This window comes from Lycium ferocissimum, chromosome 11, assembly GCF_029784015.1.
Source record: "Lycium ferocissimum isolate CSIRO_LF1 chromosome 11, AGI_CSIRO_Lferr_CH_V1, whole genome shotgun sequence".
Lineage (NCBI taxonomy): Eukaryota > Viridiplantae > Streptophyta > Magnoliopsida > Solanales > Solanaceae > Lycium > Lycium ferocissimum.
In genome coordinates this window covers 48,761,669-48,780,517 of record NC_081352.1, presented here as the reverse complement: position 1 = coordinate 48,780,517, position 18,849 = coordinate 48,761,669, and the positions used below count along the sequence as shown (strand labels likewise).

General features: G+C 36.0%; 1 protein-coding gene across 1 annotated transcript; it reads right to left on the bottom strand.

The window, feature by feature from the left end:
• Positions 1-6,817: 6,817 nt before the first annotated feature.
• On the bottom strand, positions 6,818-16,907 carry LOC132037266 (transcriptional regulator STERILE APETALA-like). The gene is made up of 3 exons (XM_059427761.1): positions 16,392-16,907; positions 8,709-9,261; positions 6,818-7,726 (listed from the first exon to the last, which is right to left on the bottom strand). The coding sequence occupies exons 1-3, from the start codon at positions 16,596-16,598 to the stop codon at positions 7,143-7,145; spliced, it is 1,344 nt and encodes a 447-aa protein (XP_059283744.1). The 5' UTR covers positions 16,599-16,907; the 3' UTR covers positions 6,818-7,142.
• Positions 16,908-18,849: the final 1,942 nt, after the last annotated feature.

Here is an 18,849-nt window from a genome sequence, read left to right as displayed (position 1 = left end):
CTTCCATTTGTGCTTTAACGACTCTAATCGCTTCCTCAAATTTTAGATTATGGTTTTATTCGTTGATTCCGCCTATCCGTTTGCACTTGGGTGATACGAAGTTGATATAATCTTTTTGATCTGCATTCCTTCGAGGAAGTTATTAACTTTATTGCCAATGAATTGACGATCGTTATCGCAAGTTATCTCGGTTGGGATGCCGAACCGACAAATGATATAGTCCCAGATGAAGTTAATAACTTCCTTCTCTCTAACTTTCTCGAAGGCCTGTGCTTCAACACATTTTGAAAAGTAATCAGTCATAAATAAAATAAAACGAGCCTTACTTGGGGCCCATGGTAAAGGACCAACGATATCCACTCCCTATTTCATAAACAGCCAAGGGGACAGGACCGGGTGCAGCAACTCCCCCGACTGGTGTATCATCGATGCGTGCTTTTGGCACCCATCACATTTACGGACAAAGCTTTTCGCGACCTCTTCCATCTGATTCCAGTAATACCCTGCTCTGATTATCTTCCGGACTAAGGCTTCGGTACCCAAATGGTTATTGCAAGTTCTTTCATGGACTTCCCTCATCACATAATCCGTTTCTCCGGACCCTAAGCACTTAGCCCAAGGTCCGTAGAAACATCGGCGATACAATTGATCGTCGACCAAGCAAAATCTTGTAGCCTTGGTCCGAAGCGACCTCGATTCCTTTGGGTATGTTCGGAGCTTCCTTTCTCGCAAGTAATCTATGTATTTGTTGCGCCAATACCAAGTTAAACCTATTACATTTATATTGGCGTGACCGTTTTCTACTGTCGATTTTATTAATTGGACGACCGTGCCCGAACTGAATTCTTTCACTTTAACTGACTAACCTAAGTTAGCGAACACGTCAGCTTCGTTGTTCTGCTCCCTTGGCACGTGTTACATAGTCCATTCTTTAAAATGGTGTAATATCACTTGAGTTTTTTCCAAATATTTTTGCATTCGTTCATCTTTAACTTCGAAAATGCCATTGACTTGATTTACAACTAGAAGAGAGTCGCATTTTGCCTCGATAACTTTAGCCCCTAAACTCCGAGCCAATTCCAAACCTGCAATCATAGCCTCATACTCGACTTCATTGCTAGTCAATTTTAAAGTTCTTATCGATTGTCTAATGACGTCACCTGCGGGGGCCTTAAGAACAATGCCCATTTCGAACCCCTTTAGGTTGGATGCGCCGTCCGTATACGGGGTCCAAATCCCCGAGACCTTTTTCGAGGTTAACAGATTCACCTCGGGAACCATTGCCTGGGTAAAATCCGCTACGAAGTCGGCTAAAATTTGAGATTTAATAGTCGTTCTAGGCCTATACTCGATATCATAACCGCTAATTTTCACGGCCCATTTAGTCAACCTACCCGACAATTTCGATTATGCATGATATTTTTAACGGGTAAGTAGTTACTACACATATGGGGTGACATTGGAAATAAGGTTTCAGCTTTCTTGAAGCACTTACCAAGGCCAATGCTAAATTTTTGAGGTGCGGATAACGAGTCTCTGTATCTCCTAAAGTCCTACTTACATAATAGATAGGGAGTTGCACACCTCCTTCTTCTCTGACCAAAACGCCGCTTGTCGCAACCTCAGATACTGCTAGATATAGGAATAATTGTTCGCCTGCTTTCGGCGTGTGCAACAAGGGCGGGCTCGACAAGTACCGTTTTAAATCTTTCAAGGCCTTTTGACATTCTGGTGTCCATACAAAGTCATTCTTCTTTCTTAGCAAAGAAAAGAAACGGGGACGTTTATCCAAGGACCACAAAATGAGCCAGCTCAGAGCTGTTATCCTTCCAGTCAACCGTTGTATTGGCTTCACGTTGTTCACTACTTCTATGTCTTCAATGGCTTTGATTTTATCCGGATTGATTTCTATCCCTCGGTTCGACACCATGAAGCCCAAAAACTTGCCAGATCTAACTCCGAAGGCGCACTTCTCCGGGTTCAGCTTCATGTTATCCTTCCGAAGTATATCGAAGGTATCCTGCAAGTGCTTTATATGGTATTTTATTTCCAGGGACTTAACTAATATGTCATCAATATAAACCTCCATTATTTTACCTATTTGTTCTTCGAACATTCGGTTAACTAGGCGTTGATATGTTGCTCCAGCATTTTTTAATTTGAACGACATTACATTATAGCAATAAGTCCCATATCGGGTTATAAAATAAGTTTTCTCTTGATCTTCTGGGTCCATCCGAATCTGGTTGAACCCGGAGTAGGCATCGAAAAAACTTAACATCTCATGCCCCGCCGTCGCATCGATCATTCGATCAATGTGAGGCATAGAGAATGAATCCTTTGGGCATGCTTTGTTTAGATCTTTATAGTCAACACACATTCTAAATTTGTTACCTTTCTTCAGCACAACGACGACGTTAGATAACCAGTCCGGGTATTTAACCTCCCGGATATAACCTATCTTTAAAAGCATTATTACCTCATCTTTGACGAAGGCATACTTTAATTCGGCCATTGGTCTTTATTTTTGTTTGACCAGGGTGAATTTTTTATCGAAGCTAAGCTTATGTGTCGTCACCTCTGGTGGTACACCTGTCATGTCTAAATGGGACCATGTAAAACAATCGATATTAGCTTGAAGAAAATTAATTAACTTGTGCTTGAGCTCCGAGGTTAACCTCGTGCCCAGGTATACCTTTCTATCCGGCAAGTGCACGAACAAGACAATCTGCTCCAACTCCTCTACAGTGAACTTGGTCGCATCCGAATTATCCGGTAACACGAACGATCTGGGCACACCGAAATCATCTTCTTCGAAGCTTCAGCTCGTCTCTCCCGTTTCATCACCCGAGCTTATATTTTTTAATTGTTATTTGGCGTCTTTTTCTTTGGTCGGCTCAACAGCCTTTTGGACCGATTCCTTTGGGACGAGGGCTACATCTTCGACTGTAAACATTTCTCTTGCTGCGGCTGTTCACCACGGACCGTCTTTATCCCATTCGAGGTTGGGAATTTTAGCATCTAATGTAATGACGACAGTACTTCCCTCATGCTGTGAACCCACGGTCTTCCAAGCAATGCATTATATTTCATTTCTCTCTCGATGACATAGAATATGGTTTGTTGAATAGTTCCGTCGATGTTGACCGACAAAGAGATTTCCCCCTTAGTAGTTTCACTTGCCATATTGAATTCGTTAAGTACTAGAGCTACCGGAACAATCTGGTCCAGCAACTTTAGTTGTTCAACTACTCTCCATCAGATAATGTTGACCTAACTACACCCAATCAAGATACGTTTAACTTGAGATTTAAAAATAAGGATAGAAATTACCAGCGGATCATTGTGTGGTTGAAAGATGCCTTCTGTATCCTCATCGTTGAAGGAAATAGATCCCTCCGGCACATAATCTCTGGTCCGCTTCTCTCATACAATTGCAACCTTTGTTCTTTTCATCATCGCACCTCGTGGTGTATCCATTCCTCCGATTATCACATTGATCACGTGTTGTGGCTCTACGAGCTCGGCCTGTTTGTGATTTTCCTTACTTTTGTAGTAGCCTTTGGCTCGCTCACTCAAGAATTCACGAAGGTGGCCGTTTTATAATAACCGAGCCACCTCTTCCCTCAATTGGCGGCAGTCTTCGGTCCTATGACCATGAGTCCCATGATACTCACACATTACGCTTGGATCCCTTTAAGTAGGATCAGATCTCAACGGTCTCGGCCACCTGGCATCTATGATACGACTAATAGCTGAGACAAGATCTGAGGTGTTGACGTTGAAGTTATCCTCTGATAACCTCGGAATGTCTCTATTGCTGGCCGAACTATCGGCATCCCCTCTAAATAGAAACCCTCAGCTGTTTGACCCACGATCAGCGCCCCCTTATCCTCACTGCTCGAGAGATGGCTGGGGCTGATTCTTCCCTTGTCCGACCTAAAGCTGGATTTCTCCGGTTGAGAATACGGTTGATACCTATCCCTCGAGGGACTTGACTCCGATTCATAATTCTTTCTCGACCTTTCTGAGTTTTTACTTCCATTTACCAGACCGGAGGGAAGTTCAAGTTGATCATCCTCCTCCCGAATCTCTGACTTGTACCTGTTATGGACATCAGCCCAGGTTACCGCCTCGTATTCCAACAAGTTCTCCTTTAACATAAACGAGGCAGTTGAGCTTCGGGGATTGAGTCTCTTAGTGAAATCTTAAGCCGCCCATTCTTCCGGGATCGGAGGAAGTTCCATCCATTCTCTTTAGAACCTATTCACAAACTCTCGTAGCAGCTCATTATCTCTTTGGATGATTCTGAAAATGCCCGCCTTTCGTGCCTGTACCTTTTTAGCCCCGGCATGGGCTTTGATAAACGCATCTGCGAGCATCTCAAAAGAAGTGATGGAATGCTCGGACAGATGATCGCACCAAGTCAATGACCCTTTGGATAATGTTTCACCAAACATTTTTAGCAATATTGACTCTATTTCATCCTCCTCGACATCGTTCCCCTTTATGGCACAAATGTATAAGGTCACGTGCTTCTGCGGGTCCGTCGTCCCGTTATACTTTAGAATATCCGGCATCTTGAACCTCTTCGAGATCAGTTTCGGGGCTGCGTTCGGTGGGAAAGGCCTTTGAATGTATCTCTTTGAATTCGGTCCCTTCAAGTTAGGAGGTGCTCCCGGGATCTAATCCACCCGAGAGTTGTATGTTTCCACCCTGTTTTCCGTGGAATCGACTAGCTTTGACAGGGTTTCGAGCATTTTTAGAACCTCGGTAGATGAGCCAGCCCCGAACCCATCGCTTTCGACTGTACGGACCTCTTCTCTCCTCGGTTCGGTAGCTCGATTTGGCTTCGCCGGTGCTGATTTGTTGTCTTTGCTCTGGAGCTGAGCTCTACAACATTTCAAATATCAAGCGTAAATTAATCTTATCCGGTGTTTTCTGGGCTTGAGCCGGAGGCAACGTAGTTGAGTTATGGCTATTCAAAGGATCTGTGGCCGGAAGGGCGACATTCTCCTGGTTGACGGTATTCTGGTGGTTAAGGCCTTCTCTCGAGTTGACAAAGATTTTGGGCCGCCTGGTGGCACGTTTAGGTTTCGTAACTCTTTTCAAAGAACTATTTCGTTGTTGTTCACGTGCTTCGGAATGACCTTTGCAATCTCAAACGACCAAAACACAAACTTTCAAAAAGTTTGAAGAAGTAGTAAATTCTTATTATCCTAGGCCCCACGGTGGACGTCAAACTGTTTATCCTAAAAAATGGATAACAATTAAATTTGTAAGAGGTGGTAGCACATGTGGTTAGATTAATTTATAGTATAAAGTAGGAGCAAATAAATAGCAATATATTAATGAATAATAGCAAAGAAAACTAAGAAAGTCAAGTTAGCGAGTTCTGCAAACTGGTCCCGGTCAATAAGATCACTCCCTTTAATCGAGCCAAAATACTTAAGAAGATTTCACCATCAAGTTTCGATTACAAAATGTGTAGAATTATGAAAAGCTAACCTAAAAAGGAAGGGGTAGTCCTTTATTTATAGCTAACAACAAATAGGCCCTAGTACTATGTAAGAAAAAGCCTTTCTAGAAAAACCCTAAAATGGATAAGGTTGCGTTCGTACGGTCTGACACCTGTCAGCGCAAATGGCGGAACGGTAATGTGACGCGTGGCCTGCCCCATAACTGACTCTCCGAACCTATATTGAGTGTGTTGTTTTTAGGTTCGGGTTAACCAGGCTCATTAGAATAACCTCGATTTTGACATGAAGTTGAATATACTCACGACCCCTCGATTTTCGTTCATATTGGTTGTGACGACCGTACTCTTCCTCGATCGCATATCAGACAGCTCTAAACTTTACCCCGATTTTCACCGGATACAAGTTGTATCGGTTTTACCCTATACCAGTTTATCTCCCATCCTTTTAGATATTGACTTGGAATGACTTTGGGACAAAAACATGATAAAGAAATGCACCTTGAGCCTAACTAAATCTCAAAAGCTAGCTCATGAGGGAGATTCTCCAAGACCGTATAAGGATACCGAAGATCCATCCACAACCGATGCGGAAGAATCAACAAAACAAGAGCTTCAACTATGTGCGACATTGTGTAGCAATTGGTATCATGATAGTACAAATTTAAACTTTTATTTGGGAGGGTATATACCTGCCAAATGAAAATGCCTGGGGTGCAATGATTTTTGCACTGGCCGTACGTATAGTAGCATGGGTTTAATTATTTTCTTTGAGCGATATTCGACATATGATATATTATTCACTCCGATTGACTTGATGTTTTATAATTTTACTTAGCGCAAAGTTTAATATGAAAAGGAAAGGCTTTTGAAACCTATAGTCTTATACATGCCAAAAACATTTGTCAATCTATAAAACTGTTAAAACGTGTAGTTTTAGATATTACCATAGTATTTGTGTGACTATAAAGCTTCTCATTAAAAACATTTATGAATGCGCTATTTCTTTGGAACAGACTAATAAAAGAAATAGTGCCAAACAAAATGGAAAAGAGATCGAAGTGTATGGAACGGACTAATAATCGAAGTAAAGTTCTATTACAAACGGTTGAAAAATGAGTCAAGTGCGAAGGACCCTGCCAGGGATCGGATAGGAAGGCAACACGTTAATGCCTTTAAATTTAACGAAATTTTCAGGATTGCTGCACGCTTTCTTGCGATTTTAGCGACTGATTTCCTCTTTTCGTGGCTTTTCAAGTTCAAGCAGATAAATAATCTCTTTAAGTAACTGGCAACATCCTAATGATTCCAATGATATGCACTAAAGTTAACTTAAAATAAAGTACATTGGATTACAAATAATACGTTCAAATGTGGATATATAAATAATACGTTCAAATGTGGCTTCAACTGAAAATTGATGTATACTTTAAAAAGTTCAAACTTGAACGTGACAAAGTTTGCCGAACAAAATAAGGGGAAAAAAAATCAAATTATAGAGCTTCAGATTTGCTTCATTTCAACCCAAGAAGAAAAATTCCCAGAACCCTAAATCCCTCCACCCAACCCCATCCCCACCCCCGAGCCTAGTTTAATTGTTTTCAACTATACCAATTAGGAAACTGCAAACTGCAATGTCCTAATTAATAACCCCAATATTCTACTGCTATTGAGCCCCAAAGTCCCACACATGAATAGTACCATCACTAGAACAAGCAACCATATGCCTTTCATCTGCATGCATGGCATTTACCTCCCCTATTCTCTCCCTTAAACTATAAAGATACATACCACGTTCGACATCCCAAACCCTAACAACCCCTCCAACACACATTACTCCATACCCACTATTATTCAGGCACCCGCTAACTCCCCGTTGAGATGCTCCCCTCACGTTAAACCTACACACTTCCTCCAAACTCTCGACCCTGAGGATGGTCGAGACACCCCGACCGTCCACCACCACGAGCGACTCATTCGTGGCATCAAAAGATCCCACGATGAGCCCTCGTTGGAAGGATCGTTCTCGGAGTATCATTCCTTGGTTACGTAAGTCAATAACTACAAAGCGCGGGCCCGTGCATGCCACGGCGGTTTCTTGGGTCGTGACCCGGACCCGGCCCACGAGCTCGGTTAGCTCGGTGAGGAGGTGCCAACCCCTTACTGCCTCGGGATCGGTTAAGTCGCCGTTGACGAATATTACTTCCTCCGTTTCACTATTCCATATGTGAAATGCACGGTCCGGAACACCTGAAATATTGTCCACAAAAAAGGTTACATATAGTGAAACTTGAGTCACGCTAATACTAATTGAAAGTCTTATTGATTTTAGCATTTATCAGAATAGTAGATTATATTAATGATGAGAAATTAACCGGTAATTACGTTTGAGAGTGATTCCAGACCAGCCTTGACGTAAGACATGTACGACATTTCATTCAACAATTGAATAAACTTCAAATTAAAGTTCCGATTTCATTGCCTTTTAAGTCAAATCAATAAAATTTAGAAGTTTCTTTTTCTCTAAATACTGTAGCTGTGCAGCATTGTTCCTTAAAAGAAAAAAAACACTGCTCAAGGGAAAGTTAATCAAAGCTTCTTTTGTTGGCATCCAGTAATTCAGTTAGTTGGCTACACGAATTTTCATTTTGTTAGTGAGGGAGAGAATCCTCACATTACAATTCCCTTCCCGACCCTTATGTAATAATTTTTTTAAAAAAAAAATAAAAAATCAAAGCTTCTTTTAGAAATCTTCCTGTCCAATCTGAAAGCAAATTGTGATAGACGGACCAAGTGTGTTACACTTTTAGCATCATAATTGCCGACATTCTGTTTCACGTTGTTCCATAATTAGTTAGTTACGTTGGTCAAGAATTTTGACCAGTTTATCTCTAACGACTTCATTTATAATTTTTATATTAAAAACAAATTAACCTTGTGAATATACTAACCACAAAACTTTTAGCATTACCCTAAAACATACTAAAGCACACAAAACTGATTGCATACGCGATACTCCGTGCGTTTCATTTTGTTTGATACTGTACTGTATCAGACTCTTTTGACAAAATAACACATTTATACTTTTATGGTAATTTTTTATAGTCATACAAATATAATAACATTTTTAATAGACTATAAATTGTATTAGTATTAGATTTTATGTCAAGTCAAATTATGAGGGAATAGAGGAAGCAAACAAAATGGTAGAGCAAGTTATGAATTCAAGAACCTGCATAGAGACCAACCCACCACCGATCACAACCGGTGAAATCCACCAAAGCGCCATCATTCACCACATCTCCTAAATGAGAACGGCGGGGCGGAGGCACCGCCCCGCCAATAACCGCCACATGTATATCACCATCCAATGAAGCAAACACAACCTTCTCATCCGTCAAAATAATCCCCGAAACAGCCCTAGAGTATCTCCCAAGCCTGTCACGTTGTTGTGGATGAAATGTAGACAAATGAATCCTAGTTGGTATATGAAACAACTGAACCGAACCGTCAGAAAACCCGGCTGCTAAATGATTATCAGACAATGCAAGACGACGACAAGAAAGACCATCAATGTTGTTATTATTGTCGTTGTTGTTTGTGGGGGTAAAATGAAGAGTGTGGTAAATGTATCTATGTTGGTGGAAGTTGTTGGAAGTTTGGTGCCAGTATATGTATTCGTCGTGCCATGTTTGACGAAGAAGGCGGTGGCGGTTCCATATTTGGCGTGTTAAGTTTTGCCAGAGAAGATCGGAACGTGACACTGCTCTCCATGTTGAACAAACCTGAAAATGTTATGTTACAAACCAAATCCAAAGTTCAGGAATTTTAATTCCAAATTTCCCTATGTAATACAGCCATGAAAAAAAAAAATGTAAAAGTCCATCCATCCCGGTTTATTTGATATTTTACTTCTCGAGATACAAATAATGTAAACTTTGATCAATTTTTCAAGATGTGCTTTTTTGCAGTATTGACTTGAAAAGAAGGTCTAGTCCCCCCCCCCCCCCAAACCCCCCCACCCCAATACCTTTTGTGTTTCTTACATAAATAAATACATCACCACCAGGATTAAACCTGGGAAATTTTTTTTAAAAAAAAAAAATTGAAAAGAATTAATTGCAACGTATAATACCTTTTGTATAGTTTTTTAATATATAAATTTCAATTTTATAAAGTCAATTTAATTCATTTATTTCACTCTAATATGATTGGTTTATTAGAGTTTGAGTTTTATTAGAATTTCAAGACATGATGCATTTTTCATTTCAGGATGTGATCAAGTGTTACTTCAACTTAAAAATGATGCACATATTGAATTTGATGTTATATTTTTTTTTTTGTAATATTAATCTTTTCAATTATTACTTCAGTAATTTTTTACTAAGTCAAAATAAAATAAGTATCTTAACTCTTAATAGGCAGAGTTATCTGAAACTAATTGTGTGATGGTGGGACGCACCAAATACTATCAGATAGAATAGATGAAATTAAGTGTAAGGTGGTCCGAGCACTATTATTATAAGAAAATAGTCAGAACTCGTGATTAGTCAAATACAGACGGAGTCATAGAAGTTCTAGTTGGCACTTTGCTGCCTGTAACAAATTAAACCTATAAAATATAGGTGTCAGCATACTGAGAACGCGAAAAAGTGAAGCTAATGCCAAGTCCATCTCAAATTATTAAAAATGGTTTGACCAAAATGTTGTTTGGTATCCAAAGTCCAAGCGTTGTCAAGCAGAGAGGCAGGCAGGGTGACAGAAAGACATGCAAAATCACGATATCAAGTAGTAAAGGGCGAATAATACTGGCATGCGCGTTTAGCGTACTTTATAAATAATTTATTAGGTTAGAGATAATTTAAACTGTTATCATGGAGTCATGCAGGCACTCCCCACACATGTATGGATTTTCACTCCAAAAACGATGGTTTCACGTGATGACCATTTGGGGAGACATGGGGAAAAGCAATTGCCCGTGTTAAATAATCGTGTGTGGGGGGCCGCTAACACCCCCCCCCCCCCAACAAAAAACTCCAAATTGTTTGGCACAGTAAGAATTTGACGCATAAATTTAAGCAAAAAAGAATAATAAATATAATTTTATTATTTTATTATAGAGTAAAATCTGTCTATGCTATTTGGAGAGGGAATCTTCTAAGAAGAAAATGACTCGTTATGTTTTTAACTCATTGCATGAAATGAAATGAGAAGAAGAAAAGGAAAGGTATGCAGGGATAGCAACAAAAAAAAAAAAAAAGAGTCAAGGGTAGGGAAATAGGAGGCTAAACACAGGAGTACCCCTATATATTAGCTACAACATCATCAGGGAAATAAACGAGAAGAAAATCACAGACGTAGTCACCAAAAAATCCAGATTATATTACAGCAAATAATTTCACTATTGGAGTAGAGCTACATTAATTTCTTTTCTAAATAGTGACAAATTAATGTTGTAGAATCCAATCAGGGTTGTTTTTTTCTAGTTAGTGCTACAATAAAAAAATATTTTTTCTTTCTTTTGATATTAAAAGGAGTTATTTCTCAATCCAAAATCTTTATGAGTAAAGTATATCCTTGGTGGAGACGACAGATAAAAGCGAAAGGGATAAGGAGTCAAAACTGACAAAGAAAGAGATTGACTTCGACACATACATCAAATTAAGTGGGCGTTTGGGCATGAGTTTTGAAATCATAGTTTCAAATCAACATTTGGATATGCGTTTGAAACTTTGATTTTAAATCTCAAATCATCTAAAAAAGTATAATTTAAAGTTTGGAATCATGATTTTAACTTTTTAAAATATAAAATTTAACACATAAGTTTATATTTTATAAAACTCATAAGTTGGTAAATATTTTTAATAATTACCCTCAACAATCATTTACCAATCTCATTAACTTCCACCAAATTTTATTTATGTCTACCAACCTTTTAATTTTGTAAAAAAAGACCCATAGTTTAATTTTATTTATCGAACTAAAATTTGATCAATTGATATTGTATTTTTAGAAAGCTCTTTTAGTATTAATTTTGAGCTGGTTGTTATGAATTAGCGTATTAATTTTGTTATTAACTATGACTTGCTCATTTGGTAAGATTGTATAAGAATTGAGAATGTTTTGATAGTTTTCACAACTTGTGGGGTTTTTATGTCTATAAGAGAAAATACTCTTTAAAATATCCAAATTACATGTCTAAATATGATTTTAAACCATATCCAAACGGGGCCTAAATAAGGCGGAGATTTTTTTTGCGGTCCCTCATCCCGTTAAAAGAAAAAATTGGAAACCAGACATACAAGCATATCCAAATTCAACCCCATGAAATTAAAAAGCTTCACACAAACATGGGATTATATATAACTCCATCCGTTCAAAATAAATGTTGCTTTGGCCAAAAAAAAAAAATCCCACAATAAGTATCGCTTCATAAATTAAAGACAAAAAACAGAAATTATTTTCAATTATAACCTTATATTAAAAAATTATGTTTTCTTAGTATTGTTCAATTATCAAGAAACATTTGATAAATGGGGATAACTTAGTAAACTATACTTCCTCCGGTCCAAAATAATTGATGTTTTAGTCTATCAAGAAGGTATTATTATTTTTTTTTTCCAAATTTACTCTTGACACATTTTTAATTCAATGAACAAATTTAATGTTTGTTATTGTTCAAAACCCCGCATTTTAGTAAACACTTAATTTTTAGGAGTAAGTGAATTTCTTAATATATATGCTGAAGTCTAAAACTTCAATTATTTTGAACTAGAAAAAGTACTTTATATTTATTTTTCATTTTTATGAGCGTGAAATGAGCTAAAATTATACTTATTTTGGATAAAAAGACTATTATTAGTATTGGTTTTTGGAAACAGAATAGACACATCTCCTTTTCCCTTTCATTTCCAAGAAAAGGTTACTAAATGGACGGTCTCTCGTTAAGAGCAAAGAATCTCGAATCTCAATACCCCTTTAGCTTTTTCAACAACTTGCACTCATTTCTTTGACCCGCGAATTCAAAATTTTAGGGTTTTAACTTACAATTTATATACTACTCGTATATATTAATAAAATTTTAAAACAAATAAAAAACTTAAACAAAAATTTATTGAGTATTGTCAATCGTGTAATATCAATGATAGATTCACCCTTACTTAATATTGCTTAAAGTCTCTTCACGTTTAATTAAAATCTAAACTTCGAGCAATAGAGATAGAGAATTTTTTATAAGAAAGATTTATGTGTTTAATGAACCTATCTGTTACCAAATGGGATTAATTGGACCAAATACTATACGAAATGATTAGACAGAAATTATTGTCCATGCCATCATAGTTATGCTCCCCCTTCCACAGACTGGTGTAACTGATCAAGGAAAAGAAGATGTCCCGTATTAAAGAAAGGGGAGGATAAGAACTAAATATTAAAAGGATAACATATAAGATATACAAGTAGCTATTAAAAGGATAACATATAAGATATACAAGTAGCTACTAGGAGTATTATTTATATGGATAAGGTTGGAGAAAGAGGGGGCAGAAATTGGATTCATGAACTAGTGTAATAGAAGGGGAGAAAAAGTGAGAGAGTGGACTGCCAGCCAAGAATCTGAATCAGCAAAACTGGAAAGACTTATTTTAGTCTAGGAATTAATGACCAGGAATGGGCAATCTTACTTCTTAGACATGCTTGGTCTTGAACAAAATTTCATATATATATGTATATATATACACACACACCCTCCGATTCAATTTTTGTCGCACTGTTTGACTTGATATAAAGTTTAAGAAAGAAAGACTTATAAAATTTATGATCTAAAATAAACGTTGGACATTTGTGTGGCTATAAATTATTTCATTAAAACTAAACGAAAATTTTTAAAATTAAATTATTTCTAATTATAGAATTATGACACTATTTATGGAACATACTAAAAGCAAGAAGCCTCACATAAATTGGGATGAAGAAAGAGTGTATGTGTGTGTCTATATCTATGAGAAAGCAAGGCCAATATAATGGCGGTAGAATGAGCCGGGTCCCCTTAATTAAAGGGTTTGTGTTCAAATTTTGGGAATAAATTATTTTTATACGGGGTAGAAGAGTTTTCGGCTCTTCGATAGAAGTTAATATAACATGAGTTCGAATTAGTCAAACTAGCGAATTCAAATAGCTATGATTAAACATATTAAATAAAAACAAAAAAAGGACCTTTACTGTACTGCAAGTTTATAAATACATATATCCTCATCTAGGCTTAGGTTGGCAGCACAGAGGAGTAATTACGTCATGAACTATTTTAAGAAAAGAGAGCTACGTATGCAGTTTAGTTGTACGTCCAAGGATACATACAAATAAAGAATCTGTAACAAGGCCTTCATTTCAAAATCATCTATACTAGATATGCAAATAGATCTGATAGTAACAGTTTTTATGGGAACCAGAAAAGGATATAGTAGTTTTAAAAAAAAAAAAAAAATTATTAACAAAAAGAATCCGGAGCATATAATGCTTAAACTTTTTACTGGTACCTACAGTCAGAAAAAGTGATAGGTATTTACTGTTTTTTTCTCAACAATCGTAAATCCCCACCTAACAAAGAGAGAGTAAGACCCAAAAAACATACCATGATTACCCAAAGGATAATGAGGAAACGCCATATCATTAATGTTAGTGTTTCAAAGCAACAAGCTAGTACTAAAAAGGAAAGTTACTTTGGATATTTCATTGTTCTTGTCTCCGTATATGGTAGTGGAATCATATTAACCAACCATCTTGGTAAATTAATTACTTCCTTAGTGTCAATTTGTGACAGATTTTGTGAGTCAAATTTTTTATTTAATTTTGACCATAAATTTGGACATACGCATTTTTAAATCTTTTGATAAATAATTAAAACTTTCCTTTGGATATTTCATTGTTCTTGTCTCCGTATATGGTAGTGGAATCATATTAACCAACCATCTTGGTAAATTAATTACTTCCTTAGTGTCAATTTGTGACAGATTTTGTGAGTCAAATTTTTTATTTAATTTTGACCGTAAGTTTGGACATACGCATTTTTAAGTCTTTTGAAAAATAATTACATATTCTAGAAACTAAATAAAAAGTGTTATAAGTCACAATAATAATAATAATAATAATAATAATAATTTAAAATACTTAAATTAAGGACATACGAATAAATCATGGTCAAATTTTTTTTTATTTGACTCTCAAAAAGAGAAAAGTGTTACATAAATTGATACATAAGGAGCAGAAGATCTTTCTTCACCTTGACAAAAGAGAACAGATCAATGTTGAAAAATGTTTAAGGTATACACCGATAAATTAAAGACAAAATATTATTGAAAACTAGTTTGTCAACAATGATATCAATAAAAAGGAGACCTCAACGGTCTCTTTCGACATCTTTTTGAAGTAATAGGAGGAGTACAAGCAACTGTAACATATATTATATCGTCAAATTAAAAAAGAAAAGAAAATGCATTGCACTTAATGGAGTGAGAGTGTGATAGATATCTTAGAAAGTTCAGTCAAAAAGTTGGGGGGATTTCTCATTTCTAGAGCTTAAAAAGGATTATGCAATGAAAAGGAAAGGAATTCAAATTTAACCATAAGAACTTTTTTTGGCATAGATGCAACCATATGCAAGAAAAGGACTGTCCATGAGATTGACAAACCTTAGGTCAAGATGCTTTAATTTACTGCATATTTCTCGTACGTTGGTCGGACTTTTCAAAAATACTAAAGGATATGTCGAATTATTCTTCAAAAATACTACTCCCTATATAACTTTTTCTTGAAATATCTGATATGCATGCGACATTATTTTTAAAGAGTCCAAACAATATAATATTTCCTTCAAAATACATGAGAAGAAAATTAATAATAGAAGTTGGAAAATGCAAAAGAGGAAAAAAGAGAATCATGAGATTTCAAATGCAATTCTTAGCGATATTTGTGTGGTGGAAGCTACCAAGTATCCGTAAAATTAGTTAATGTGCACGTAAACTGGCCCGAATATACAGTTATTAAATAAAAATCAGAGTTCTGATCTACAAGTACAGAGTTCCTGAAAAGACTTTCTTTCTGCTGCTCAGATTCGTCACCCTAAGGCCTAATGGCACTGCAGGATCTCCAGTTACTGTGAATAGCTACTTATTTCAACATTTCATTTATGCACTGATGAACCTTCACTACTTTTTCAGTAAAATCTTCAATGCAAAATCTGCATTTTGTCTCTATATATTAATCTAGTTGCTCCCTATAACTATTCACGGGTTGGGTTTGACCAAACATCCTACAATGGAATGATTATATATCTCTAATCTTTTCTGTTTATAGAAAGATATGATTACGCCTGACGAGTTACCAAGATTACCGAAACCCCCATTATTAATTTCACATTAATGCTCGTTCACTCACATTCCCCAAACCTTTGCATTATTATGTCACATATATGACTCTTTCATGATTTGCATAATCTTTTTACACATAATATCAGCGAAATATATTATAGGAATTCGATAAATATAGTACAAAATACACAAAGACCTTTGTAGGAGTCATTATAATTGATCATAAGAGATCATTTCCTTAAGATAACTTAGGGGCGGAAATCTGAATTAGTAACTTTTGTTTAGACGCTGTATTTGTATTAGAATTTTTTTAAAAATATTTTATTGTGAACCGAAGTAAAACCAGCTATGAATTTGGTGGCTGATTCAGAACTCGTAAATTTAAAATTCTAGTTCCGCTTCTAAGATAGTATAACTGCAATTAACTGTCATGGCATAGTTTATACATTTATATACTTATTAATATTGATAGTATCATACACTATAATTAAATCCTAAAATATCATAATATTTCCGTGGATTAATTATGGGGGGAAGGCATTGAGGTGTACCTGAAAAATATTAGAGAGTGCTTGAGCAGCAGCAAGACGACCAATGGAACGGGAAGTATCAATGGCCATTTGTGAGGCCAAAGCTTCCAAGAATGGCTCCGGCCAAACACCATTTCCGCCACCACCTCTACGTTGTCTCCGAGATGAAGAACCTCCTCCACGGCCATTACCTCCATCTCCAACTTGTTCTGAAGTTGATGACGACATAATGAGGAATTTGGCTATATATGTAATACTAAGTGAATCAAGAACTATAAACAGACGACGTCAGGCGACTCGATCTTTGACCTCTTATTATAGGCAAGAGCAAGGGCTGAACTTATCAATATATCATAAGAGAAGAAAAGCAAGTCAAGCAGTAGCCTGGTTTACGAGGTTCTACCACTACAAAGCCCAATAAGCGAATATATAGAGGTCTTAGTAACAAATACATAAAAAGAAAATTGGTAGGTTTTGTTGAATTCTGTCTAGCTAAAGGCGGCGGTAGAGGGAGAACGTGGTTCGGACCACATTCAAATATGGAACGAGGATTCGAGAAGAGACTGTTGGTCTGGTCCTTTCTCCATGATCCTTTTCAGGTGTTTTTGACACGTCCTTTTTTTATTTATTGTTTTTATTTTGCTTTTTGAAAAGTGGAACACCTTTAAGTCTACTGTGTACTTTCTTTTATTGCTCTTTTGAGTGTTGTACTTATTTGACATGTTTGGAAGTCCGAGTGGGACGACTCTTTGCTCTACCACTGTTATATGCGTCCTTTTTCCTGTATTTTACTTATTGCTTACTAACAGTGTTGCCGTTTGAAAAAGGAGTTATTCATGTATTAAAATTAGCATAACTAATATTATGTTTAGATTTCAATTTATTTATCTTAGTTAATTAATTTGGATAGTTAAAGGATATTTTTTTTTATCATAATTTGTTTCAAATATCTTTTAATTATTTTGAATTGTGACTTATAGTACTTTTTTATGTAATTTCCAAATCTGTTAAATTTATTTTGAAAAATTGAAGATTCTATGTCTGAGACTCCGAATTCACACCAAACATTAGTTATTTTAACCATCGTACTTCGCATCAAGCCAAACAAATTGAATCAGAGTGAGTAGCTTTTTATTTGCTTTCTATAAAATTCGACCCACCAATTAGAATGTTTGGTTATTATTTTTACAAGTACATAATTAACACATCATTTAGATGTTTACTTATGTATTGTTTTATACAGGTTAAAAGATGCATGAAATAACTAAGACATGAATAACTAGTCCCTAGCTATATAACTAATTATTGCAATAATAATACTTATAACTCTAATTAACAACCAAACGACCCCTAAAGGATATGGTAGAATGGATAGAATCTCTCTCTATCCTTGGTGAAAGGTTTGGAGTTCAAGCTTTAGCATTGCATATATTTTTGGTAGAGAGTGTTTTCTCCTTAAATGATTTTTTCGCAATGTAAATTTAAATTAATCGGAATTTTGAGTTCCAAATACCATGTGATTAAAAAAAATAAAAACTTAGTCTTTCGTTAAAAGAACAGCCGATATCATTTCCAATTAAACAAATGATTAATGTGAAGCATGCTCCCTCTCTACTGCGATAAGCAAATGACCGAGAAACTATTTTATATGAAATAAGCTTTAGTACAGGAGAGAAATACTCACACTATTTTATGCTTGTATATTTTTTGAACTTGGGCTATAATTTACCATAGTTGGGGAAATTAATTTGTCATTTCCTTACACTTAAATTATTGTTCGTTCTCAATTACGTAAGTAGCTATTTGTGCTCGAAAATTAACAAATAATTTTTTTAAAATAAATTCTTGTTTAGGTATTCCCCACCCCAATTTGTTGACTAAAGAAATAGGAGTAACAATTTGGATATTTTGATCAAATCACCTGTTTTACTAGATATTGTAGAGAAACATTCACTCATCATTTTACCCTTCTTCATTGGAGTAAAATGATCGATCATTGTATAGGACAGTATGGGTATTAAATTGATTATCTCCTTACATTAATTAAAAAAAGAAGATGCAAAAGTCTGAAACAGACCAAACTATCACACTTTATGAAACCAGTAGGCAAAATTTGAGTATTTTCATTATTGCTTCTAGCTAGTCTCTATTTAATCATATATTAGCTAGATAGGTTCATGATTTACATAAAATTAAAGCACAAATTATGTTCATCATTTTAGATGTTGCAACTCGATGATCCTTTGCCATGCGCCGTATATGGCGCAACTTTGCAATGCGATTATTTATAAGAACACATGCTTATATAAAAGAAAACTGTCAATAATAAGATTAAGAACTTTGCGTAAACCGGAAGGTTCTCTGTATATTATACTCCATATGATAGTGTGAGACTGTGAGTGGTAACTGTTTAATTGTATATCCCAGTTTTTAATATTTTGCTGCATGCGTCTTAATTTTTTCTATCTTTTAAGCTATT